This window comes from Indicator indicator, chromosome 22 (assembly GCF_027791375.1).
Source record: "Indicator indicator isolate 239-I01 chromosome 22, UM_Iind_1.1, whole genome shotgun sequence".
NCBI lineage: Eukaryota > Metazoa > Chordata > Aves > Piciformes > Indicatoridae > Indicator > Indicator indicator.
The window spans coordinates 17,281,174-17,307,165 of NC_072031.1; the positions used below are offsets into that span (position 1 = coordinate 17,281,174).

General features: G+C 50.8%; 1 protein-coding gene across 1 annotated transcript in view; it reads right to left on the minus strand.

The window, feature by feature from the left end:
* Positions 1 to 25,653, minus strand: part of CLUAP1 (clusterin associated protein 1) — a 75,117-nt gene extending 49,464 nt beyond the window's left edge. The window contains exons 1-8 of the mRNA XM_054391133.1: positions 25,632 to 25,653; positions 24,893 to 25,004; positions 21,475 to 21,559; positions 15,871 to 16,050; positions 15,263 to 15,358; positions 7,582 to 7,665; positions 4,026 to 4,159; positions 2,613 to 2,754 (exon numbers count right to left, since the gene is read on the minus strand). Coding sequence (XP_054247108.1) covers positions 2,613 to 2,754; positions 4,026 to 4,159; positions 7,582 to 7,665; positions 15,263 to 15,358; positions 15,871 to 16,050; positions 21,475 to 21,559; positions 24,893 to 25,004; positions 25,632 to 25,653 — 855 coding nt within the window. The remainder of the gene's footprint in view (positions 1 to 2,612; positions 2,755 to 4,025; positions 4,160 to 7,581; positions 7,666 to 15,262; positions 15,359 to 15,870; positions 16,051 to 21,474; positions 21,560 to 24,892; positions 25,005 to 25,631) is intronic.
* Positions 25,654 to 25,992: the final 339 nt, after the last annotated feature.

Sequence of the window (25,992 nt, forward strand, 5' to 3'; positions counted from 1 at the left end):
ATAAGGTCACCTCAGAGCCTTCTCTTCTCCAGACTGAACAGCCCCAACTCTCTCAGTCTGTCCTCATAGGAGAGGTGCTCCAGCCCTCTGCTCATCCTCATGGCCCTTCTCTGGATGACAGTCTCCAGCATGTCCACATCCCTCTTGTAATAGGGGCTCCAGAACTGGATGCAGTATTCCAGGTGGGGTCTCACCAGAGCTGAGCAGAGGGGGAGAATCACCTCCCTTGACCTGCTGGCCACACTTCTCTTGATGCAGCCCAGGATCTGGTTGGCTTTCTGGGATGCAAGTGCACATTGACAGCTCATGCTGAGCTTCTTGTCCACCAGCACCCCCAAGTTCCTCTCCTCAGGGCTGCTTTCCAGCCAGTCACTGCCCAACCTGGATTTGTGCTTGGGATTTCCTCGACCCAGATGCAGGACCTTGCACTTGGTCTTGTTGAACCTCATGAGGTTGGCTTGTGCCCACCTCTCCAGCCTGTCCAGGTCCCTCTGGATGGATCCCTTCCCTCCAGTGTGTGTGCTGCACCACACAGCTTGGTATCATCAGCAAATTTGCTGAGGGTGCACTCAATGCCACTGTCCATGGCACTGACAAAGATGTTGAACAAGACTGGTCCCAGGACTGAGACCTGAGGGACTCTGCTTGTCACTGGCCTCCACTGGGACATGGAGCCATTGACTGCCACTCTTTGGGTGCGGCCAACAAGCCAGTTCTTTATCCATCTTGTGGTCCACCCATCAAACCCATGTGTCACCAGCTTGGAGCCCAGGCTGTGGTGTGGGACAGTGTGGAAGGCTTTGCTCAGGTCCAGGTCAATGACATCAGTTGCTCACCCCTCATCTATTAATGTTGTCACCTGTTTATAGAAGGCCCCCAGGTTTGTCAGGCAGGATTTGCCCTTGGTAAACCCATGCTGACTCTACCCACTCTTCACTATTCTTCCGTCTCAGCAGTGCCTCCAGGAGAATTTGCTCCATGATCTTACCAGGCACAGAGGTGAGACTGCCTGGCCTGGAGTTCCCTGGTTCTTCCTTCTTACCCTTGTTGAAAATGGGAGTTATGTTTCCCCTTTTCCAGTCAGTGGGGACTGGACACTGATGACCTGCTAATGAGAGTGCAGTCAAAAAAGATCCTGGCTCAACACCCAAAGAGGCCTTTGGACCTGCCCATAAAGAAGTCTAAAACATTGCCTGATGCAGATGTCGAATACTCGGACAGTAACCCTGAGTGGGACGCAGAGCTGGCTGATCCTTTTGGTCATGGCCACAGCCACACAGAAAAGAAGCTGGATTTATCCCCACAAGTACAGCAGCTTAAGGCAGCCACAGCAGCTGCAGAAAGAGCAAATCCTCAAACAGAGCAGAAAGCAAATGAACAGAAGGAACAGAGAAAACCAGTTGCAAAGTTAAAACCACCAACTCTAATAACTGATGAAAAACTAATCTCTTGATTCTGACAGCTCCATCAGCCTGGCCAGCCTGATCTAGTGTGGGGTGTCCCTGCCCATGGCAGGGGGGTTAGAACTAGATGATCCTTGTGGTCCCTTCCAACCCTGTCTGATTCTATGATCATATGAAAGGCAGGATGGTGCAGGCAGAGGAAGCCTGCCTTCACTCAGGATATTGCACATCCACGGGTGTTAAGGTCCAAGGGGAGATGTTTCAGTGAAGAACAAAAGGTACAGCTGGTAATGACTGTGAGGAGGATGAAAAGCCAGATAAGTAAAACATGGAGCCATGGGAGGCTGAAGGAAAGACAGGCTCAGAGTGCTGCAGTACAACAAACACCCAAAGCACAGCACTGAGTGAGCAGAGAGAGATCATCCTGCAGGATCCAAACTGGACTGCTACAGGTCAGAAAATCAACAGAGAAGGAAATTGCTGCCAAAGCAAACTGAAGTCCACCTGAGGGAGGATTCCAGCATGTCCAAACCTTGTCCTCTTCAATGAAAGCAGTGCCAACTGGGAGGGCATGAGGAGACTTGTGCTGAGAAAACCTCACACAGCAGTTGTTGGCAGACAAGAAAAATCAGGCCCTATCACATTGTATGTAGCAAAGGAAGATTAACAATGCTGAAAACTTCCCTGGTGAACAAAAAGCATCAACTGAGAACAGCCATAAGGAGCCAGAGACTAGAAATGGGCATCACTATGCTGCTTTACCTTCACCTGAGTCCAAAACTGAGGCTGAGGGGAGACCTCATTGCTCTCTACAGCTCCCTGAAAGGAGGTTGGAGCCAGGTGGGGGTTGGGCTCTTCTCTCATGCAGCAGTGACAGGACAAGAAGAAATGGCCTCAGGTTGCCCCAGCATTGGTTCAGGTTGAACAAGAGGAACAATTTCATCCCAGCAAAGGTTCTCATGCACTGGCCCAAGCTGCCCAGGGAGGTGGTGGAGGTGTTTAAAGCTGCATGGGTGTGGTGCTGAGGGATGCGGGGCAGTGGCAGTGGCTCAGCAGCGCTGGTGGGGCTCTGAACTCTGGAGGGTGACTGGACTGAATGTGCTCAAAGGCCTCTTCCAGCCTCAGCAGTTCTGTGGTTGAATAATTCTATGGAACATGTGCTATAAGGTGAAGAACCAGAGGCTGCAGAGCACTTCTGGGCTGTCTCACCTCAAACATCTCCTGCTCTGTCTGTCGGTCATCCTCCAGCAGCTGCTCCAGGTAGGTCAGGTTCCGGAACTTCTCGAGGTAACTGCTGTACTGCTTCTGCAGCTGCTCCTCAACCCTCTCATACTCATCCATAAAGGCAGGGCTGGAGAGAACAAGCACAAACTGCTCAGGAATTATTGACCCGGACATGCAGAGCTCTGAAAGAAACATTTCTGAATTTGCAGCCTCATTTCCATGTCTGCAGCACTGAGCTGAAAGAACCTTTTGCTGTGAAGGTCTCAACTACCTCAGAGCCTGAAAGAATGAGACAAAAAAAAGCTCATTAAACAAATCTGCAAAAATTACACCCAGCAAAAGAAAGGTTCTTGTGCATCATGTGCCTTCAGCAAGCAGACAGGTACCATCTTGACCCTTTCGCAGACAAACCTAAGTTAATTATCCTGCTGTTCCAACAAATCAGCTTGCAGCATGGCTGGCAAATCACCTCTGCTGGAGACTGATCTGCTACAGACCTGTGCTCTGTCATTAAAGGAGCAATCAGACTTGACACCACCAAGATGACTGATGATGTCCTTAGACTGCACCTCAAAGAACACCACTGCTGTGTGATGCCTCACATCTGAGGCTCGGGGGAGACATTTTGGCTCTCTACAACTCTTTGAATGAAGGTTGAAACCAAGTGGGGGTTGATCTCTTCTTCCCAAGGAACAAGGGACAGGACACGAGGAAACAGCCTCAACTTGCACCAGAAGCAGCTTGTCCCAGTGACTCCTCACCCTCACTGTGCAGAACTCCCTCCTGATGTCCAGCCTAACTCTGCCCTGCTCCAGTTCCAAACCATTGCCTCTCCTCCTATCCCCACAGCCCTTTCTGAATAGTCCCTCCCCACCCTGCCTGGAGGTCCTCTGCAGATATTGAAATGCAGCTCTGAGGTCTCCCTGGAGCCTTCTCTTCTCCAGGCTGAACAGCCCCAACTCTCCCAGCCTGGCCCCATAGAAGAGGTTCTCCAGCCCTATGATCATCTTTGTGGCCTCCTCTAGACCCTCTCCAGCAGCTTCAGGTCTCTCTTGTGTAGAGGCTCCACAGCTGGCCACAGCCCTGCAGGTGAGTCTCCCCAGAGCAGAGCAGAGGGGCAGGATCATCTCTCTCCAACTCTGGCCACACTGCTTTGGATGCAGCCCAGGCTGCCCTTGGCCTTCCGTGCTGCCAGTGCCCATTGCTGGCTCCTGTCCAGCTTCCCCCCCACCAGCACCCCCAAGGCCTTCTCTGGAGGGTTGCTCTCAATCTCATCACCCCAGACTACGTGCAGGCCCTGCCCTTTACCTGCTGGCTGCTCTAAGCACTAACAGCACAGCTTCCACCAGCCCTGCCAGCTCTCCTTTGTGCAGCAGCCCATCAGGTCAGGATCTTTACCGCACGCTCTGCAGAGTCTCCAGCCTCTTCTGGCTTCTTTCCAGTTCCAATTTTCGTTTTTCAATCTTGGCTTCCAAACTGGCTTCATCCAAAGCCACGTTATTCAACATGTCCTTAGTCTTTTGGACTTGTTCCTAAAAGAGCAGGAAGGTGAAGGCATGGTTGAGCTGCAGTAACCAGAATTGTCTTTCAGCTGCTGACCATTCTTCTGTATAATTTGATGTCTCACAGCACCGAATGAGCTAACCATGACCTGCAGCAGAAGCTGGCTAGGCAGTGAAAATGAAAAAGTTCTTTGTGGTCAGGCCAGTGAATTAACTGGACATTGACAGATTTAAAATGCAGTCACAGACTGCATTGGGTTGGAAGGGACCCTCAAAAGTCACCTTGGCCAACCCCCTGCAGGCAGCAGGGACACTTCCAATGACAGCAGACTGCCCAGGGACACAGCAAGGCTGACCTTGAATGTCTCCAAGGATTGGGCCTCAACCACCTCCCAGGGCAGCCTGTCCCAGTGTCTGTCCACCCTCACTGTGCAGAACTCTGCCCTGCTCCAGTTCCAAACCATTGCCTCTCCTCCTATCCTCACAGCCCCTTCTGAACAGTCCCTCCCCAGCCTTCCTATGGGTCTCCTGCAGATACTGAAATGCAGCTCTGAGGTCTCCCCTGTTGGGGGTGTGTACACAAACAGGTCTAACTGCTGGGTTTTTTTCCAGAGATTCCTAAAAAAATGGAAAAGGAAAAACAAAAGGAGAGGGGGAAAGAGAAAAGAAGGGGGAAAGAGAAAAGAAGGGGGAAAGAGAAAAGAAGGGGGAAAGAGAAAAGAAGGGGGAAAGAGAAAAGAAGGGGGAAAGAGAAAAGAAGGGGGAAAGAGAAAAGAAGGGGGAAAGAGAAAAAAAGGGGGAAAGAGAAAAAAAGGGGGAAAGAGAGAAAAAGGGGGAAAGAGAGAAAAAGGGGGAAAGAGAGAAAAAGGGGGAAAGAGAGAAAAAGGGGGAAAGAGGAAAAAAGGGGGAAAGAGAAAAAAAAGGGGGAAAGAGAAAAAAAGGGGGAAAGAAACAAAGGAGGGAAGAGAAAAAAAGGGGAAAGAGAAAAAAAGGGGGAAAGAGAGAAAAAGGGGAAGAGAAAAAAAGGGGGAAGAGAAAAAAAGGGGGAAGAGAAAAAAAGGGGGAAGAGAAAAAAAGGGGGAAGAGAAAAAAAGGGGGAAGAGAAAAAAAGGGGGAAGAGAAAAAAAGGGGGAAGAGAAAAAAAGGGGGAAGAGAAAAAAAGGGGGAAGAGAAAAAAAGGGGGAAGAGAAAAAAAGGGGGAAGAGAAAAAAAGGGGGAAGAGAAAAAAAGGGGGAAGAGAAAAAAAGGGGGAAGAGAAAAAAAGGGGGAAGAGAAAAAAAGGGGGAAGAGAAAAAGGAGGAAAGGGGGAAAAAAGGAGGAAAGAAAAAAGGAAAGAAAAGAAGGAGGAAAGGGGAAAAAAGGAGGAAAGGGGAAAAAAGGAGGAAAGGGGAAAAAAGGAGGAAAGAGGAAAAAAGGAGGAAGGAGGAAAGAGGAAAAAAGGAGGAAAGAGGAAAAAAGGAGGGAAGAGAAGAAAAGGAGGAAAGAGAAGAACCCACAGCTTGCCTTGGGCTTTATTTTTGCTTCTCAGTTAAAAGCAGTGAAAGACAGAAAGAAGACTCCTCAAAACAATCTGATAGGATCCCTAAGCACATCTCCTGATGTCTAAGGGTCTGAACAAACACAGATGCATTTATTTCTTGGTTCTATTTAATGGAATTTTCATAGAATCCTAGAATGACTCAGGCTGGAAGGAACCTCAGAGCTCATCTACTCCAACTCCCTGCCATGGGAAGGAACACCTCTCAGATAGACTCAGCTGATCAAGGCTTCATCCAGCCTGGCCTTGAATACCCCCAGGCAGGAGGCAGCCACAGCCTCCCTGGGCAGCCTGTGCCAGACTCTCACCACCCTCACACTGAAGAACTTCTTCCTCAGTTCCAGTCTAACCCTGCCCTGCCCCAGCTTGCTGGACACCCTCATGCAGGTAACTTTTACCAAGAGCTGTGAGTATCCTCATTCTTTTCTATCTCCTGCTTTATCCATCTTTTCAAATCCTGGGAAGCACCCAAACCATTACAACAGATGCTACAAGAATGGGGAGGGGGAAGTGGGAATGTTCCAGCTTATTACCACGAGCTGAGCGCATTCAGGGTGCTCATGCTCAGGAAACCACAACCACCTTCGGGGCAAGAGAGAGAGAGGACTTGACAGGGGTTGAAGTTCCTGTGGCATCTGTTAAGTGTTGCTCAGCTCTAGTAGCTCATCTCAGCAGCCACAGCAGCTGAGGGATGTTACTGCTGCTGCTGTTATTGTCAACTGCTCTGCTGCTCTTACTTAACTAGCAGTGGTGTGAGGACAGCAGTGCACATTACCTACGTCCAGATCCCAGCTGCCCTCTGAGTAGGAGCAGAAACCTGAGGAAAGAGCACCAGCAGTATCTGCTGATTGTGCCAGAGATGCTTAAACCTGGAATTTTGTTCCCTGTAATCATTCAGCTGGGCAGGCTGCAGTTTACAGTTAAATAACTCACAGGACTCATTAGGATTTAATTAACCACTACACTCACTCAGTGCCTGGGAGCGCAGGTAATGCTCACAACACAGGGGCACAAGCCTCAGAGCAAGGACAACGGTGCCATGACTGGGACAGACACAAGGGGCTCCCAGATGAGCCCAATAATGCTGCTCTGGCATGGCACTAACTAGCAGAGTGCTAACCAGCACAGTGCTTCCGTGGGTTCTGCTCACCCCAGCTCAGCCATGCTGCTTCCAGAGCCCAGCTTCACAACTCCAGAGGACACTGGGAATTCCCAAGCACACTCCTTGGCTTGGCAAAGTCCACATGGCTCACATGACAGTGTAGTTGGGCTGCAGATTTCTGTGCTGATTGAGAGCATTCAGATCCCTCCTGGAGAGCTTCTGGAGCTACTTCTGAGCTCCCAACAGAGGCAGGGAGTATGACTACAATGTATTTTCTCCCAGGAAACAGGCCAAGGGAGGCCAAGTGCAGGGCTTTGAAGCATCAGCTGGAGGAAGGTTTCTGCAGGTTGACCCAATGTAGTTACAGTGCAGCAGTGACAGCAGGGTTGGGTTCTCCTAACATGTTTCTGAGCAGGCTGTGATTTCTGACTGCCAGCTCACGACCATCACCCTGCTGACACCTCCCTCACCCTGACAGCAAAGCTCTCAGCTTCAATGAACCTGCTTGCTTGCTTTGAACACAACAGGTTTCCCAAATGACCCATAAGGATCAGCAGTGACCACATCCATCACCACAACACAAGAGTCACCACAGGCTGATCTCTGCCTTGAGCAGCTTCTGCTCAAACATCTAAAGCCTGTGCTGACCACTAGTTGAAGTTGAACATCAGCTGTTAACACCTGCTTGGGTGCAGCACTACTTAGTGCAGCCAGGTGAAGGCCAGGTGTTCTCTGGTACTCTTAACCCCAAGCTGTTGATGAAAAATGCAGGGAATGAGAATTTTGCAATTAACTAAGTTTCATTTTGCTTACCAGAACAGAGTCAATGGCAATTTTCACCACCTTTTCAGCCTCATTTATCTCCAAAGGTCTGGCAATAGATACAGCTCTTGCTTCCTATGAAAGAAAATGACACCAAGACATTTAAACATGACCCAAAGGAACTAATACATGGAGAACTCAGGGTGGTCAAGCAACATTGTGATCATCTGCATAATAAACAGAGCAGAGTTTACTGTTTATTCACTGAGGCTGGGATGATTCAAAGACCAAGAGATGATGAAGAAGTCAGTTAAGTGAGGTTGAGATTAACACTGAGCAATTAGAGCATCGTTTCAAAACAAGACAAATGCTGCTGTCTGAACTGCAGCTCTTCCTGAATGCTGAATGTGGGACCTGCCCTGCTGGGTCCATGTTGAGCAAGGTATGCAACACAGCACAGAATCATGGAGTGGCTTGGGTTGGAAGGGACCTGAAAGGTCATCTAGTTCTAACCCCCTACCATGGGCAGGGACACCTCCCACCAGCCCAGGTTGTTCAGGCCCTGAACACTTCCAAGGAGGGGGCATGCACAGCTTCCCTGGGCAAGGTTCACAGCATGGCTCACATTGGAAGGGACCTCAGAACTCATCTCCTCCAAGCCCCTGCCATGGGAAGGGACACCTCTCAGCTAGACTCAGCTAATCAAGGCCTCATCCAGCTTGGCCTTCAACACCCCCAGGCAGGAGGCAGCCACAGCCTCCCTGGGCAGCCTGTGCCAGAGTCTCACCACCCTCACACTGAAGAACAACTTCCTCAGTTCCACTCTAACCCTGCTCTGCCTCAGCTCCAAACCATTCCCCCTTGGCCTGGCTCCAGATCCCCTCAGCAAAAGTCTCTCTGCAACCTTCCTGCAGGATCCCTTCAGGTCCTGGCAGGCAGCTCTAAGGTCCCCCTGGAGCCTTCTCCTCTGCAGGCTGCACACCCCCAGCTCCCTCATCCTCTCCTCACGGCAGAGCTGCTCCAGCCCTTGGATCATCTTTTCCATACAGCCCATGAGAACAGCAGTGTAGGTGGATGAGCACAGTGTCACCACCACTATGAACCCATCTAACTCAGCCAGGCAGCTGGGTCAGCAGCTGCCTCCCACACCCCCAGGAGAATCAGGTGATGCAGACATCCATCAGAGTGCAGCTCACCCACAGTGAACCTCGGTTAGGTCCCACAGGTTGAAAAAACCTCGTCTACTCTGAGCAGCTCTGGGGACAGTTGGGCTTAGAGGAATGCAGTGTGCAGTGGTCTGTGTGATGGATTCAGCACTGACCCGCTCACTGTCTGAAAGCAATGGATCACCTCTTTGCTGCTGGGAGGAAAGGATTTATACAGCCAAATGTCCTTAAAACCATCTAATGCTGGTATACCACTTGGTAACAGGTGGGTAAAGCCAGGAACAGCATCTCTCTAGAGAACCTCTGAGTAAGGAGCTGCAAGTGCTTTACAGACATTGTAACAGGCTGTATTCAGGGTGAATTCTGGGACCAGATACAGCTCCTTTGGTCACTTCCCACACCAGGCACTCCACAGCACATAGGGCAGCACCAGCACAGGCAGCCCAACTCCCTCCCCACCAATTCAGCTCCAAAGGGTGGCATGGTGAATCCAGCCAGGGAGCTCATCCAGCCAAAGAAAGTAGCTTTGTGTGCTGGGTTTACTACTGTGCAGGACCAGTCCCTGCAGCAGTCAGCCACTTGCTGCACAAAGGCTTTTGTCCTGGCAGGAGAAAAGAAATCAGAGAACTCTTCTGTTGGGGACAGCAAGAGGATCTACATCTGCTGGTGGCAGTGACAGCTTACGCTGCCTCAAGTGCTTGTGAACACTCCCCTAGCGACACAGACGCTCCAGCTGCAGGCAGCAGAAGTTCATCTGGATGAAAACAAGCTCCAAGGAGTTGGCACAGTGAATATTCCTGAGTAACTCCACAGGCAGACACATTTTGGGAGGCAGAGCACTAGACTAAGGCAGCTCAGCAGCTCCATTGTGAACACATTCTGCATCTAACAAGCTCAACCCAAAGCCCATTCATGGGTGGGTGAGGACTTGGCCTCTCCTGAAAGGGTAGCCAGGCTCAGACTGGTGCTGATTTGCTCTGTGCTGTCCCTCTTCTGACAACAGCAGCGAGACCTCTGCCACAGGCTGACTGTAACTCAAAGAAAGGAGTATGGCACTCAGCAAGGAGAAGGAAATATTTTCCTTCCTCCTTTCAAGAAGAGATAAAAGAAACAACATGGACCTGAGTTTTTAATTACAACCAACTCTCACTGATTTCCTGTCCACAGCCTGGTGGGACAGGCATGGCCAGGTCACTACAGTGCGTGCTGGCTCAGGGTGACTGCTGGTTTGAGACAGCGCTCTGCAGATCCACTGGAAGCATTTACACAGTTTTAATCACTCCTGAAATTGGGTTAGAAAGGACCTTAAAGATTATCTAGTTCCAAGCCACCTGCCATGGGCAGGGACACCTCCCACTAGCCCAGGTTGCTCAAGGTCTCATCCAGCCTGGTCTGGAACTATTTCCACGCTTGGAGCCTCCACAACTTCTTTGGGCATCCTGTTCCAGTGCCTCACCACCCTCACAGGAAAGAATTTCTTCCTGATGTCTAATCTTAAATCCATCTTCTTCCAGTGTGAAGCCATCACCCCTCGTCCTGGCACTCCCAGCCCTTGTCCAAAGTCCCTCCCCAGCTCTACTGCAGCTCCTTCAGGTACTGGAAGGTTGCTCTAAGGTCTCCCTGGAGCCTTCTCCAGGCTGAACAGCCCCAACTCTTTCAGCCTGTCTTTACAGAAGTGGGCTCCTGCCCTTGGACCATCTTCTTTGCTTTCTCTGGACCCTTGTGCTGAGGACTCCAGAGCTGCCCTAGCACTGCAGGGTAGTTCTCAGCAGAGCACAGCAGAGGGCGAGAATCCCCTCCCTGCCTCTGCTGCCCACGCTGCTGGGGACCAGCCTAGGCTTTTCTTCTACCTTCCTATAGAAGGTTCATGTACTGAACAAGAGGACACAGTCTCAAGCTGTGCCAGGGGAAGTTTAGGCTGGAGGTGAGGAGAAAGTTCTTCACAGAAAGAGAGATCTGCCATTGGGATGTGCTGCCCAGGGAGGTGGTGGAGTCACCATCCCTAGAGGTGTTCAGGAGGGGATTGGACGTGACACTTGTTGCCATGGTTTAGTAGTCATGAGGTCTTGGGTGACAGGTTGGACTTGATCCTTGAGGTCTTTTCCAACCTTATAGATTCTGTGATTCTGTGATTCTCTTGCACACCCTGAGCAGGCAGCAGGCAAGCAATCATGAGCACCTCTCTTCTTTGGCCAGCTTCCAGTCATCTGGGACCTCTCTGGTGAGCCAGGACTGGTGGAAAATGATGGAGAGAGGCTTGGCCAGCTCACCTGCCAGCTCCTCTGCCAGCTCTCTCAGTACCATTGGATGGATCCCATCCGGTCCTATGGACTTGTGAGGATCCAAGTGGCTCAGCAAGTCCGGAACTAATTCCTCATGGAAGTCAGGGGTACTACACTGCTCCCTGACCCCATCAACCAGTTCAGGAGGCCAGTTATCCTGATGTCCTCCTGCCTTGCTGTTGAAAATTGAGGCAAAGAAGGTATTTAGCACCTCAGCCTTTTCCTCATCTTTAGTTATAATGTTTCCCTCCAGATCCAATCAAGAGTGGAGGTTCTTCTTGCCCCTCTTTTTAGCATTCATATATTTATAAAAATGCTTTTTATTCTCTTTCACAGCAGTGGCCGCTTTGAGTTCTCACTGGGCTTTTGGCTCTCCAATTTTTCTCCGACATGTTCTAAAAACATCCTTAAACACATCTTGAGTTGCCTCCCCCCCTTTTCCAAAGGTGATATCCCCTCTTTTTTTCCCTTAATTCCTTCAGGAGCTGTTTGCTCATCCAGGCCGGTCGCCTTCCCCACCGGCTCATCTTTTGGCATGTGGGAACTGCCAGTTCCTGTGCCTTCAAGAGCTCCTGGTTGAAATAGGTCCAACCCTCCTGGATCCCTTTGTTCTTAAGGGCTGCTACCCAGGGTACTTTCCTAATTAGTTGCTTAAACAAGATGAAGTTTGACCTCCAGAAGTCCAAGGTGAGGGTTCTGTTACTGCTCCTCCCTATTTCCCTGCATATTGCAAACTCCACTATCTCATGATCGCTGAACCCTAGACAGCCTCCAACCATCACATCTCCCACCAGCCTGCGATGGTTTGAAACTGTCTTTTTAATTTTTCCTTGCAAAGTTCAGAACAGAGAAAGTGAAAGAATGTAAATAAGTCACTATTGGGTGTAAGAAAGCAAAATAACGATTGTTCTAAACACTTCCATTGGATAGATAGAAATGTTTAAGAACTATTACCCAAAACAAAGTAGGCATTCGGCACATTCTGTGTTCGGCAGTGGGGGCAGTTGCTGGGCTGTCTGGCTGCTGTTTCTTCTTCTCAACTAGACTCAGCTGCTCAAGGCCTCATCCAGCCTGGCCCTGAATACCCCCAGGGAGGAGGCAGCCACAGCCTCTCTGGGCAGCCTGTGCCACAGACAGCACTGGGTCAGAAGGGACCCTCCAAGGGCATCTTGGCCAACCCCCTGCAGGCGCAGGGACACTTCCAATTACAGCAGACTGCCCAGGGACACAGCAAGGATGATCTTGAATGTCTCCAAGGATGGGGGCACATCCCTGGGCAGCCTGTCCCAGTGTCTCCCCAGCCTCACTGTGCAGAACTCCCTCCTGATGTCCAACCTAACTCTGCCCTGCTCTATTCCAAACCATTGCCTCTCCTCCTGTCCCCACAGCCCCTTCTGAACAGTCCCTCCCCAGCCTGCCTGGAGGTCCCCTGCAGATATTGAAATGCAGCTCTGAGGTCTCCCTGAAGCCGTCTCTTCTCCAGGCTGAACAGTCCCATTTCTTTCAGCCAGTCCCCATAGCGAGGTTCTCCAGGCCTCTGAGGAGAGGTGCTCCAGCCCTCTAACCATGGTTCATAAAGGAAAGTTTGGAATTGATGAGTAACCCAAACCTCAGGCATTCAGAAGTCAGTGCTGGTTTAGCCCAGGTAAGTGAATCTTCTTGCAGACTCCTACAGGCTCACAAAGGAGGTTCAAATGTGATTTTCGTCCCAGCCCAACTGCAACGGTTTTCACAGCAGCCTAGAACTGAGCTACAAGAATTCAGCTCTTGCACCTGGCTGACAGAACCACCATTGCACTGGTCCCCATGCTGCAAGGAGGAACATGCCTCTCAGCAATGTCAAGTCCATACCCTAGGGAAGTTCACTCCAAACCCGATTCTTACACAAAACACAGGCCCAAGTGTTAAATGCAGGCAGGACACAGCTATGGTTCTGGTTAGAGCCCTCTAAAACACACAACAGGATTGACTCAACCTCATCTTACAGCTCCAAGGTTTGGTTTTGGCTTCCCCCTTTTCCTCAAAGCTGATAGTTGAGGTTCTGGTTAGAAGCAGGAAAACTGAGGCAAAACAGGTTGATTCTGCAGAGTTCTGGCAATTTCAAGTGACAGATTTCCACTAGAAATCAGGAGTGTGTGGCAACTTTGGACCCGCAGCCCAGGAAATGAAATGAGTTTAGCAGCCTCCCCAGGCTGTGCCTCATACACAGAACCAGCATTTGGCAGGTGGAAAATATTTGCAGTGTTACACATCACATCATTTGTTGAGGCTAACTTTCAAAGAGCGTGCACAGCAGATCTGCCTCTGCAGAAGGAGCAGGTAGCAAGCTCCAGCCATGGCAGCAAGCAGGCAGGCAGGCAGGGGTCTGTCATCAATGAGCTGCCCATAAAGAGAACCCTGCTCAGGTGCCCTTAGTGCAAACTCTTTAGAATCGTAGAATGCTAGAACTTGGAAGGGACCTCCAGAGACCCAGCCCAACACCCCTGCCTAAGCAGCAACACTTAAGGCAGGTCACACAGGAAGGCATCCAGGAGGCTTAGGAAGCTCTCCAGAGAAAAAAGACTCCACAACCTCTCTAGCCAGCGTGCTCCAGGTCTCCAGCACCCTCACACCAAACAACTTTCCCCTCCTGTTCAGAGGGTGCCATCCAGGCCTGCTGGCCACACCATTGCTGATCCAGGCCAGGCTGCTGGTGGCCTTCTTGCTCACCTGGGCACTCCCTGGCTCATGTTCAGCTGCTGTCAACCAGCACCCCCTGGGCCCTTTCCACCAGGCAGTTTCCAGCCACTCTGCCCCAAGACTGGAACATTCATGGGGCTGTTGTGACTCAAGTGCTGGAGCCAGCACTTGGTCTTGCTGAAACTCAGCCCATCATGGATCCAGCCCAGCCAGCTCCCTCTGCAGAGCCTTCCTGCCCTCTGGCAGACCAACACTTCTACCAACACTTCCACTTCTTACAGCTCATGTATTGCAAATCTGAAGGTTATCCAACCCACTCCCAGACCATGCAGGGTTTCTTTAACTGTCTGCTTTCAGATAATGAATAACCTCCAGCACTGCAGGTGACTCACACAATCCTTCTGCCTGGAGAAGCCCTTTCAGACCATGAGTCCAATACATTTCAGACAATGATTGAAGCCTTACTGGCAGTGCTTCAGACACTTCCATGACTTCATGCAACACCTTGTGAGTTTACAGCCAAGCTGAAGGATTTGTACCTTACAGGCTGCGAGACCTCCAGTTACTGTACCAGAACTGATGAGCCTTGCCCTTGGAAAACTGATGGCATTAATCATGTCTCTTGCAGAAGTTATCTGTTCCCACCACTAAAATGCACACAGAAAAGTTCTTATCTTCAAACAGTTCTCTAGAGTGTCCTGCTATGGAGAAAATGCCAACCTGTTCTCTCGGGTTACTGCAATCCAGTTATGAGTGGGAAGGAATCTCAGGATGGCTCAGGTTGGAAGGGACCTCAGAGATCATCTACCCCAACCCCCTGCCATGGGCAGGGACACATCTCAGCTAGACTCCGCTGATCAAGGCCTCATCCAGCCTGGCCTTCAACACCCGCAGGGAGGAGGCAGCCACAGCCTCCCTGGGCAGCCTGTGCCAGAGTCTTCTTCCTCAGCTCCACTCTAACCCTGCTCTGCCTCAGCTTCAAACCATTTTCCCTTGGCCTGTCTCCAGACACCCTCAGGAAAAGGCCCTCTGCAGCCTTCCTGGAGAATCCCTTCAGGTACTAAGAGGCAGCTCTAAGGTCCCCCTGGAGTCTTCTTTTCTCCAGGCTGAACACCCCCAGCTCCCTCAGCCTGTCCTCACAGCAGAGCTGCTCCAGCCCTTGGAGCATCTTTGTGGTCTCCTCTGGCCTCACTCTACAGCTCTGTGTCCTTCTTCTGCTGGGGACAGCAGAGCTGGAGGCAGAATTGGAAGTGAGGTCTGAGCAGAGCAGAGCCAAGGGGCAGAATCCCCTCCCCTGCCCTGCTGCCCACACTCCTCTGGCTGCAGCCCAGCACACAGCTGCCTCGTGGGCTGCATCAGGGCACTGCTGCCTCCTGGGGAGCTGCTCAGCTTTTTATTTAGAGCCACTCTCAGCCCACTCTGCACCCAGCCTCAATTTGTGTCTAGGCTTGGTCTTACCCAGATGCAGCCTGTCAGACCCACCCCTCCCCAACACAGAACACTGATTTACACACACAGCCATTAAGAACCAGTGATACTTTTGTCACCCTTTTCCCCAGCATCCAGGGGACACAAGTTCTTAGACACCTTCCAGCACATACTCACCCTCAGCTCAACTTCTTTGCCCAGTAAGTCATACAGGCTTGCTCCTCTGGAGGTGATTTCAGAAGCAAGCTGCCTAGCTGCCTTCAGGTCAGCAATCTGGAAACACAGCAACAGAGCTGAATAGCAAAAGAAACTCCCCAGAGAAAACCCAGGATTTGGGTCTTGAAACTGCACAGGGGTGCCTTGTATTATGCTTCTGGTTGAGAATTCAGAGATATAAAAACAAATCAGAGCACAGAATCTCAACCAGAGAAAACCTGAGATAAAACCACCCCCACTCCCCTGTCACAACATTGTCCAATGATCCTTTCAGATACAAACTGGATTTGGCGTTCATGAGTTAGCACAAAACTCCTGCCCACAACCAGAGGACAAGCTTTCATTGTATCACAGAATGGGCTGGGTTGGAAGGGACCTCCAAACATCACCGAGTCAAACCCCTCTGCAGTCAGCAGGGACATCCTCCACTAGCGTAGGTTGCTCACAGCCTTGTCCAGCCTCACCTTGAATATCTCCAGGGATGGGGTCCCAACCACCTCCCTGGACAACCTGTTGCAGTGTTCCACCAGCCTCTTGGTGCAGAACTTATTCCCAAGAAGTTTCCTTACTTTTGAGCCAAGATCAAACTTGAACTTGCTGCTGTCCTCCTCGCTCACGTCTGCCCTCTCCATTCCCTTGGTGTTCATGGCACTATAGAGCACCGAGGTGACCTTCAGCAGCTCCTTCACTGCATAGCCATCTGCCTGGTAGAGCTTCTTAGTGTTGAGCTTGATGTGAGCTTTGGTAGCCTATGGGAAGAAAGAATGAGTTCATCGTGTCACAGAGAACAAAACCATCATTTACCTCATCACACTTCCTTCCAAAGCTCTTTTGGGGGCACCATGCTCTGCTGTTCAGCCTGTTTGGAACCCCAGGCTTGCCTCATTGCACCACTGGTGTGTAACCCTAAAAGAGATCTTCCTGGAGCACATGCCTGTTCTGCATGGTAGAGCATTGGCAGATAACTGCCAGAGTGAAAGAACACCAAGTAGCCATAATCCTTCCCTGCATGGAGATCAGCAAACCCCTGTGCACCACTTAAATTCAAATTAAATGTAAGTGGAATATAAGTGGTGCCCAGGTCCTGTGACGAGCTGCAGAGAGGTAAATTTCCCCCTTAACAAGTTACAAGAGGATCAATTATCCTCATTTAACTCTCTTCTCCCCAACAGGGTCTTCAGAATGTGTGATTGTTTCTCTCCAATTTTTCCCTCCTATGCTATCAGTGATTTTATTCCTCTGCCTTCCATCTCTGAACAGCATAGGCAGAGCAGTAAGGGAAATGTCATCAGAATCAAGTCAGACATTTTTAGATTTCAAAATTATAAAAAAGGGGGGAAAGAGACAATAGAAACTACACACATGGCACAGACAGGACACAGCCACTGCTCTGCAAAGTCCTGACAGGGCTGGATTATGAAGGAAGGGCCACAAGGAGCCAAGACCAAACTTCACACTGGAGAAGTGGGATGAGGCGAACCTCAGGAGGTTCAACAAGGCCACATGCAGGGTCCTGCACCTACCTGGGGCAACCCTCGAAGTCAGTCCAGGCTGAGGGTGATGAGACTGAGAGCAGCCCTGCAGAGAAGGCTTTGGGGGTGCTGGTGGGGGAGAAGCTGGACAGGAGCCAGCAATGGGCACTGGCAGCACAGAAGGCCAAGGGCAGCCTGGGCTGCATCCAAAGCAGTGTGGCCAGAGCTGGAGAGAGAGGATCCTGCCCCTCTGCTCTGCTCTGGGGAGACCTCACCTGCAGGGCTGAGGCCAGCTCTGGGGCCTCAATACAAGACAGATGCTCAGAGGTTGAAGAACCTCTTCTATGGGGCCAGGCTGGGAGAGTTGGGACTGTTCAGCCTGGAGAAGAGAAGGCTCCAGGGAGACCTCAGAGCTGCATTTCAATATCTGCAGAGGACCTCCAGGCAGGCTGGGGAGGGACTTTTCAGAAGGGACTGTGGGGATAGGACAAGAGGCAATGGTTTGGAATAGAGCAGGGCAGAGGTAGGTTGGACATCAGGAGGGAGTTCTGCACAGTGAGGCTGGGGAGACACTGGGACAGGCTGCCCAGGGATGTAATTGAGGTTCCCATCCCATGAGACATTCAGGATCAGACTTTTGGCCCTGAGCAGTCTGCTCTAGTTGGAGGTGTCCTGGTTGGCCAAGATGACCATTGAGGGTTCCTTCTGACTCAGTGTCATCTGTGATTCTGTAAAACTTGGAGGCACTATTCCTGATGGTACAACTAAAGAGGGAAGCAACCAAACCTCATCAACATACAGAAACCTGAGTACTCAAACAACTGAACATCTTCGTTCCATCATCTTTCTAAGATGAAACCTCTCCTGAGGTATTTCTTCTTCGGGAATACTGTGTCACAGAATTACCTATCCATGGTTCACTTATGGTGTTACACAGCTGAGGAGTTACACTGAGTCCTGGGTCCAGTTCTCAGCTCCCCAGTTCAGGAGACAGGGAACTGCTGGAGAGAGTCCAGGGCAGGCTGCAAAGCTGCTGAGGGGCCTGGAGCAGCTCCGTGAGGAGCAAAGGCTGAGAGCCCTGGGGCTGAGAGTCTGCAGAGGAGCAGCCCCAGAGGGGACTGAGCAATGCTCAGCAAGAGCTAAAGGAGCTGTGGGGGGCAAGAGGCTGGGGGCAGACTCTACTAAGTGGTGCTCAGGGACAGCACAAGGGGCAAGGGGCACAAACTGGCAGCCAGAAGGTTCCATCTGAACAGGAGGATAAAGTTGTTTGGTATGAGGGTGCTGGAGGGCTGGAGCAGGCTGGCCAGAGAGGTTGTGGAGTGTCCTTGTGTGGAGAGCTTCCAACCCCCGCTGGGCATTGTGCTCCTGGGCAAGCTGCTGTGAGTGCCCTGCTGGAGCAGGGGCTTGGGCTGGGTGAGCTCCAGAGTTCGCTTCCTGCCCTGCCGTCCTGGGGTTCTCTGATTCTGTGACTTCACCTCTCAGTTGAGTTCCTGCTGGCAGGAGACAGATGTAGGGTGAGATTCCTTAGACCTGAGAAGATCCCCTCTGGGGCTGCTCTTCTGCAGGCTCTCAGCCCCAGGGTTCTCAGCCTTTGCTCCTCACACAGCTGCTCCAGGCCCCTCAGCAGCTTTGCAGCCTCCTTTGAACACTCTCCAGCAGTTCCCTGTCTCTCTTTAACTGGGTGAGCACAGAACTGGACCCAGGACTCCAGATACGGCCATAGTATAGTAGAGCAGAGCAGAGAAAGTGAACCTCCCTCCACCTGTCAGGTACATTGTTTTACATATGCCCCTGGAGTCCATTGGCTTTTATGGCCATGAGGGCTCATTGCTGGTCCTGGGGCTGGAGTACTATGAGACTTAGGGTACAAAAAAACTAATTAGCTTGGAAAATTTTGACCAGTATGACCTCAAGTGAGCTGATACATAAAGTGGAAAGCCAAATCTGCTCTCCTTTCTTCCCTTGCTGTAGAAGGAATGTAGAAAAGAGATATTAATTTTCATCACATTGACAAAACTTTTAAGCATCCCACACAAAACAGGCCAAAGCACCACATCATAACCATGCTGTTAAAGTCAGGAATTCCAATTTCAGTTCCATTCAAACCCAAGAGAGAAAAAAAATCAATGTCTAATAAAAGAAGAAAAATAAATGTTGGGCTTTTGTATTTTGTTTGGGCTTTTTTTCACGCAAAGACTACTTAAGAGGGAAAAACCCACAGAGAAGTAGACATGTTTTTCAGATTGCAGTCATGTCTGGGAAGCTCTAAGTGTAGAAAATCTGAAAATCTGATTGAAATCTGCTCTGAAGATCAGATTATTACAGCACAATAGAAAAGAGAACTGGAAATACACTGCAAGAACAGCAGCTGTTTCACTATTCTCAGAGAGCCAAACAATGAGAGCGTGATGGGAATGCAGCAACAGCCCAGGGAAGAGCTCTCAGCAGGGTGCTGTGAGGCTGCAGCGTCCTGGCCATCAGCCCGGCTGGACGCAACGCTTTGCTTGCTTTCCTGTGCATTCTTGATAGGAGGAATGAGGCCTGCTCTCATGTCCCAGTACTATTTAATGCCCAGGACAGTCTCTGGGGTACTGAAGCAGTGGCTCTGCATCTCTACAGGTTGAACACACAATATTTACCAGAAAGCTCCCAGGATGGTTATTAGCAGACATCACTGCAACTGCTCTTCCCAACACCTTTTGAAAAGCAACTGCTTTTGGCCCTGTCCTGGGCTGATCCCCAGCAGTGTGGCCAGCAGGGGCAGGGAGGGGATTCTGCCCCTCTGCTGTGCTCTGCTGAGCCCCCACCTGCAGTGCTGGGGCAGCTCTGGAGTCCTTAGCACAGACAGGGACCTGTTGGAGCAGGGCCAGAGGAGGCCACAGCAGTGCTGGCAGGGTGGAAGCCCTCTGCTGGGAGGCCAGGCTGGGAGAGTTGAGGTTGTTCAGCCTGGAGAGGAGAAGGCTCCAGGGAGACCTTAGAGCAACTTGCAGTACCTGAAGGGGCTCTGAGAGAGCCTGAAGAGGGACTTTTGACAAAGCCATGTAGTGACAGGACAAGGGTGGTGGCTTCAAACTGGAAGAAGCTGGATTGAGATAAGCCATTAGGAAGAAATTCTTCCTCATGAAGGTGGTGAGGCCCTGGAACCAGAGAGGTTGTAGAAGCTCCAAGCCTGCAAGTATCCCAAGCCTCGTCAGATGGGGCCTTGAGCAACCTGATCTAGTAGGAGGTGTCCCTGCCCCTGACAGCAGGTTGGAACTAGATGATGTTTATTGTCTCTTCCAACCGAACCCAGTCCTAAGATGCTCTAGGGCTCAGAAGTTCATCATGCTCTGAATACAGTAAAACTAAGAAAATGGGTGTTAGAGTTTGTCACAGCTGAGAAGGGCAGAGCTGCCTTGGTCACAATGTCAGCTGAATAAACAGTTTCAAAATGTGTTCAACTCAGTCAATCCTTGATACCAGCACAGAGACTCCCATTGCTTCCAGAGCCATCCACAGCCCTGGCCAGCTTCTTCCACCTGCTGTAAGTGCAGTGTGGGTCACAACAACAAAGGCTGGGGCTGCAACACACCACCACCATGAAAAGACAATGCTACTGTACGTTCCTGCATGGCATGGCAAAAGATTTGATCAGAGAAAAGTGTGATTCTCTGTCCTATTGAAAAGCTGAGAGGTTGTGACTATTGAAGCACAGAAAAGAATCAGGCATCCAAAGTTAGACAGAAATATGGTGAGATCTCTCCTGAACACATTTAAAACTGCTTCAAACGCTTTCATATCTGCAGCTGTGTCTTCCTCTCTTACTTCTTCAGAAGTGAAGTGCTAAGGATGAAAGTAAGTTTAGTATCAGACATTCAAGTCCCAGTTCTACTCTCCATCCTCTCAGGAACATCCTGTCCTGGCCTACTCCAGTTTCTAACAGCAGGAGACACGCAATGCAGCACAAGAACCAGAGAGACACAGCATGGCCTAGGTTTGAAGGGACCCTAGAGATCATCTACTCCAACCCCCTGCCATGGGCAGGGACACCTCCCACCAGCACAGCTTGCTCAAGGCCTCATCCAGCCTGGCATTCAACACCTCCAGGGAGGAGGCAGCCACAGCCTCCCTGGACAACCTGTGCCAGTGTCTCCCCACCCTCACTGACAACAATTTCTTCCTCCTCTCCACTCTCACTCTCCCCTCTCCCAGCTCAAAGCCATTGTCCCTCATCCTGGCACTCCCAGCCCTTGTCCCAAGTCCCTCCCCAGCTCTCCTGGAGCCCCTTCAGCTACTGAAAGGCTGCTCTGGACCCTTCTCTTCTCCAGGCTGAACAGCCCCAACTCTCCCAAGCCTGTCCCCACAAGGGAGGTTCTCCAGCCCTCTGATCACCTTGGTGGCCTCCTCTGGACCCTCTCCAACAGTTCCATGTCCTTTTTGTGCTGGTGACACCGGAACTGACTGCCATGCTGCAGGCAGGGTCTCAGCAGAGCAGAGGGGAAAGAATCACCTCCTTCATCCTGCTGGTCATACTTCAGGAACATCCTGTCCTGTCCTTCTCATGTTTCTAACAGCAGAAGACACACAATACAGCACAAGAACACCGCATGTTCTCAGCCGCTCATGGTGAGGCATTTGTGAGGGCTTAGGACAAAAAGCTTTCAAGCTGATATGGAACCACCATTTCTACATGCTTGAGCACACCTCCTCAGGCAGACTGACCATGAACTGAGCCACTGCCTTAATGAAGAAGACTCGGTCCTGCTCTGTCTCCACGTCAGCAGGGATGTCAGTCTGGGGCTCGTACCTGCGGGGAGAGGCACACGTAGGTGCTGACTAGAGATACATGTGCAGTGTAGGGACAGGCTCAGCTGGGAGACAACATGAAAATCAAACAGAACAAGCATGTGAGAGACCTGAAAAGCTCCTGCTGCAGCCCCTGAGATGCCTTCACTGGGTTTGTGTGCACACTGCAAAAGCTGTAAAGCCCCAGAGGCTTCCCAAGGAATGTGCTAGGATGGAAGGGACCCTAGAGATCATCCAGTGCCATCCCCCTGCCACGGGCAGGGACACCTCCCACCCAGCCCAGGTTGCTCAAGGTCTCATCCTGCCTGGCCTTGAAAACCTCCAGGGAGGGAGCAGCCACAACCTCCCCAGGCAACCTGTTCCAGTGTCTCTTCACCCTCACTCTAAAGAATTTCTTCCTCATATCCAGTCTCAGCCTGCCCTCTCCCAGCTCAAAGCCATTGCTCTTCATCTTGTCACTCCCAGTCCTTGTCCAAATGGCATCTCCAGAAGGAATTTTTACTGGGGGGTCCTGGATATACCTTTTTCAGACAGTTTTACAAAGGAGCAAACTGCAGCTGGCTCAACGAGGTCTATGCAATATTTCTCTTCAGAAGTAATTTACTGCTTAACCAGGTGTGGCTTCACAAGCTAAAACACCAGGCAGATTTCCCAGCTAATGCTTCCAGGATTCTCTACTTCCCTGTCCTAGACCACTCCTGCTGGTAATAAAAAAACATCCACCTTGTCTTTCAACAATGTGGTGTGACATTTTTTCAGGTTCTCAAAATCACAGAATCATTAAGGATGGAAAACACCTTTGATATCAGAGTCCAGCCACTAACCCAGCACTGCCAGGGCACCACTGAAACATTGCCCTCAGCACCACATCTACACAGCTCTGAAACCCCTCCAGGGAGGGGGACTCTACCACTGCCCTGGGCAGCCTGGGCCAGGCCTTGACAACCCTCAAGGGGAAGAAACTGTTCCTCATCTACAACCTAAACCTGCCCTACCATTTGGGAGCAGAGCCCAACCCCCAGCTGGCTCCAGCCTCTTCTCGGGAGCTGTAGAGAGCAATGAGGTCTCCCCTCAGCCTCCTCTTCTCCATGCTCAACACCCCAGGTCCCTCAGCTGCTCCTCACCAGCCCTGTTCTGCAGACCCTTCACCAGCTCTGTTGCCCTCCTCAGGACCTGCTCCAGCTCCTAAATGTCCTTCTTGAAGTGAGTGGCCCAAAACAAACCCCAAGATTCAAGATGTGGCCTCACCAGTGTTGAATACAGAGGCACAATCCCTGCCCTGCTCCTGCTGCCCACACCATTGCTGCTCCAGGCCAGGCTGCTGCTGCCCTTCCTGGCCACCTGGGCACACTGGCTCATCCTCAGGCAGCTTGTTGATCAGCACCTCCAGGTCCTTTTCCACCAGGCAGCTTTGCAAGCAATATACAAGGAAGTTTGCACTCAGACACCATTTCAGACACAGCACCTTCCAAAGCAACTGAAGCTTACAAAAAAGCAAATTGAAAGACTTTTTAAAAACACCAGTGAAAGGCAGAACCTTCTAGAAGTCATGAGCCTACAGGAACCAAGGAAGAAGAAAAGTTCCCAGTCTCATGATAGGCTTTGAGCTTTTCAGCATTCAGACAGACAAAAGAGCAGCTTCAGGAGAGCGGTGTCAGGAGCGGTTTTGACCCACAGCAATGCAGGAGCTGGGCTGGGCTGAAAGTGAAGCACTTTCAGGGTTGAAGATTCTCAGTAATCTTAACACACAGCTTAAGCTTTTAAAAGCGCTCATGTTCATTAGAGAAAGACATTTTTGCCTGCTTTCCATGGCTCTGTTATTTTACTATCGCATACTAGGGGGTACATTGAGTTCTGTTTTAACACACAAGCTGCAAACAAGCAGTATTTCAGATGCTCAGTGTCACACCTGTATTTTAGAGACCATTTAGGTAATTTAATCCAAGTAATTTTGTGTAATTTTAAGCATTTCCCATTTCATTACAATTCCAACATCACTCAGCATATTCCCCACTGCTCAGTAATTAAGCCTAATGGATAATAATTATGAATCCAGGCCAAAACTCAGCAATCAGGCAAATGGGTCACTGTCATGTTTCAGCTGCAATCTTCTATCTGATGTGCAACTTGAAAAATAGAGTTTCTTTTTTTACTCCCATGGGAGAAAGAGGATGATGCATAATTTGATTAGCACCTCAAGTTTCATAAGTGTTTAACCAAAGGCAGTGGGTTAAGTGGTATAAAACTACAACTGGATAGTAGTAGATCAGTATTGCATCAGTTCCTGTGTTTTAAATGTGGCATAGATGCCAGACAATGCCAGCCTGAATGACTAAGTTGCAGCAGCAAGGTAAGAATGACAGAATCAGAAATCCAAGTTGGAAGGGATTTCAAGGATCATCAGGACCAACAAAGTAATTATATCTTGGTAAGCTGTCACTGCCTATCCCCCTGTGTGGGGTACAAGGTCAGACATAGACTGAATGGTAACAGAGTCTGTAGATGATCTGAAAGAGACACTGACCCTGAATAAACACCACCACCCTCAGCGTGTCATCTCTGCCAGGCCCTGAGTCACTGCATAGTCTGCTTCAGCTACTCAACTGCACAGTAGCTGTGGTAGAAGCAGCTGCAGTGGTGAAGCTGTACCTGGTTGTTTTGGGCCCCTCACTCCAAGAAGGACACTGAGGAGCTGGAGCAGGTCCAGAGAAGGGCAACTAAATTGAGGAAGGGTCTGGAGAAGAGGGCTGGGGAGGCGCAGCTGAGGGACCTGGGATGTGCAGCCTGGAGAAAAGGAAGCTGAGGGGAGACCTCATTGCTCTCTATAGCTCCCTGAGAGGAGGCTGGAGCCAGGCAGGGGTTGGGCTCTGCTCCCAAGGAACAAGGGACAGAACAGGTTGCACCAGGGGAGGTTAAGGTTGAAGATGAGGAACAATTTCCTCCCCTTGAGGGTTGTCACGTCCTGGCCCAGGCTGCCCAGAGCAGTGGTGGAGTCCCCGTCCCTGAAGGGGTTTGAAAGCTGTGTAGATGTGGTGCTGAGGGCCATGGTTCAGTGCTGAGTTAAGGGCAGGACCAGATAATCTTAAATGTTTCTTCCAATAATTCTGTGATTGTAAACCACATTTTTATTCTTTCAGGCTAATTAAACAAAAGCCCTGAAAACTTAACTACCACATTTTCTATCTGATGTTTAGAACAGCAAGTCTTAAAGAATGACAAATTATCATTATGTTCCTCTTTCAACTTCTTAATGCAGTTTCACACGTAAACATCATCTCCAAGCACATACCACACCCCAGCATTATCCCAAACATCTTTTCGCCTAACCACCTACCTTTTCACTAGCCAGAGAAGCACTTCTGAAACAAGCATGAAGTTTGGGGTATGGAAGTTCTCCATGGATATGAGGCGTGGATACCCCAGGGCCCTCATCATCTCAGTAAAATCTGGAAAGCAAGCAAGAGCAGGGATTCCTTCTTACAGAGCTAACATGGGCATTAGCAAGAACTCCAATTCCCACAGCAGCCTGTTCACCTATCACTAGATAAGGTCTGTTCAAAGGGCTGTTAGAACGAAATAACATCATTTCAATAGAAAAAACACCAGAGTAAATACACAACTGAGTCAAAAGGAGAATGAGTGGGCAGAGCCACTGTTAAAACAGCTTCTCCCTAGCAAACACCCTGTTTAAATGCAGTTAACTGGATTGTGGGGATCGGAGCCACGCTGAGGCTGTCCACCCCACTCCTCTGCCGTCGTTACGTCCTGTTAAAGAGCAATGTAAAGACTAAGAAATCCAAAGAAAGGCCTCAGCCCTGCAGCAGGCTTTCGCGTAGCACCGGCGAGATCCCAGTGCCCCACACCCGCTGTCTCCTGCATCTCTAACTGAAATTACAGGGAAAACTCCAAAGCGAAGCGGGGTCCGCCTGGTTCTTGAGGCACCCAACGGGGCCGGGACCACCCCGCAGGCCCCAGCGAGCCTGAATAGCTTCAGTTGGGCTGAGACCGGGGCTACCGTCCCGCCGCTTCCCCTCCGCCCCGGACCCTGCTCGCTCCTCGGCAAAGCTCCTCACTCCTAAGGTCGCGGAACGACATCGCCAGGCCAGCCCGCGGGTGGCCGCCGCCGCATTAGGCCGCGCCACTCCTCTCCATGGCAACCGCCCTACGGCGCAGCGACGGGGCCAAACTCACGCGGAAAGCGAACGGCCATGACGGTGGCAAGGCTCCGAGCCGCCGCTCTGCTCCCGAAAGCGAGCGGCTCTGCGGGCTGTCCGGGCTGCCCCTGCTCGGCAGGATCTGTGGCTGCTGGAGAGGGGGCTGCCGCCGAGGTGCAGACTGTCCCGACTACCCTGGCCAGAGCTGGGGCCACCTGCGTGTCATGCCTGGTGCCTGGGCGCTGGATCTTGGGCTCTGCAGCCCCTTGCTGTCACCCAC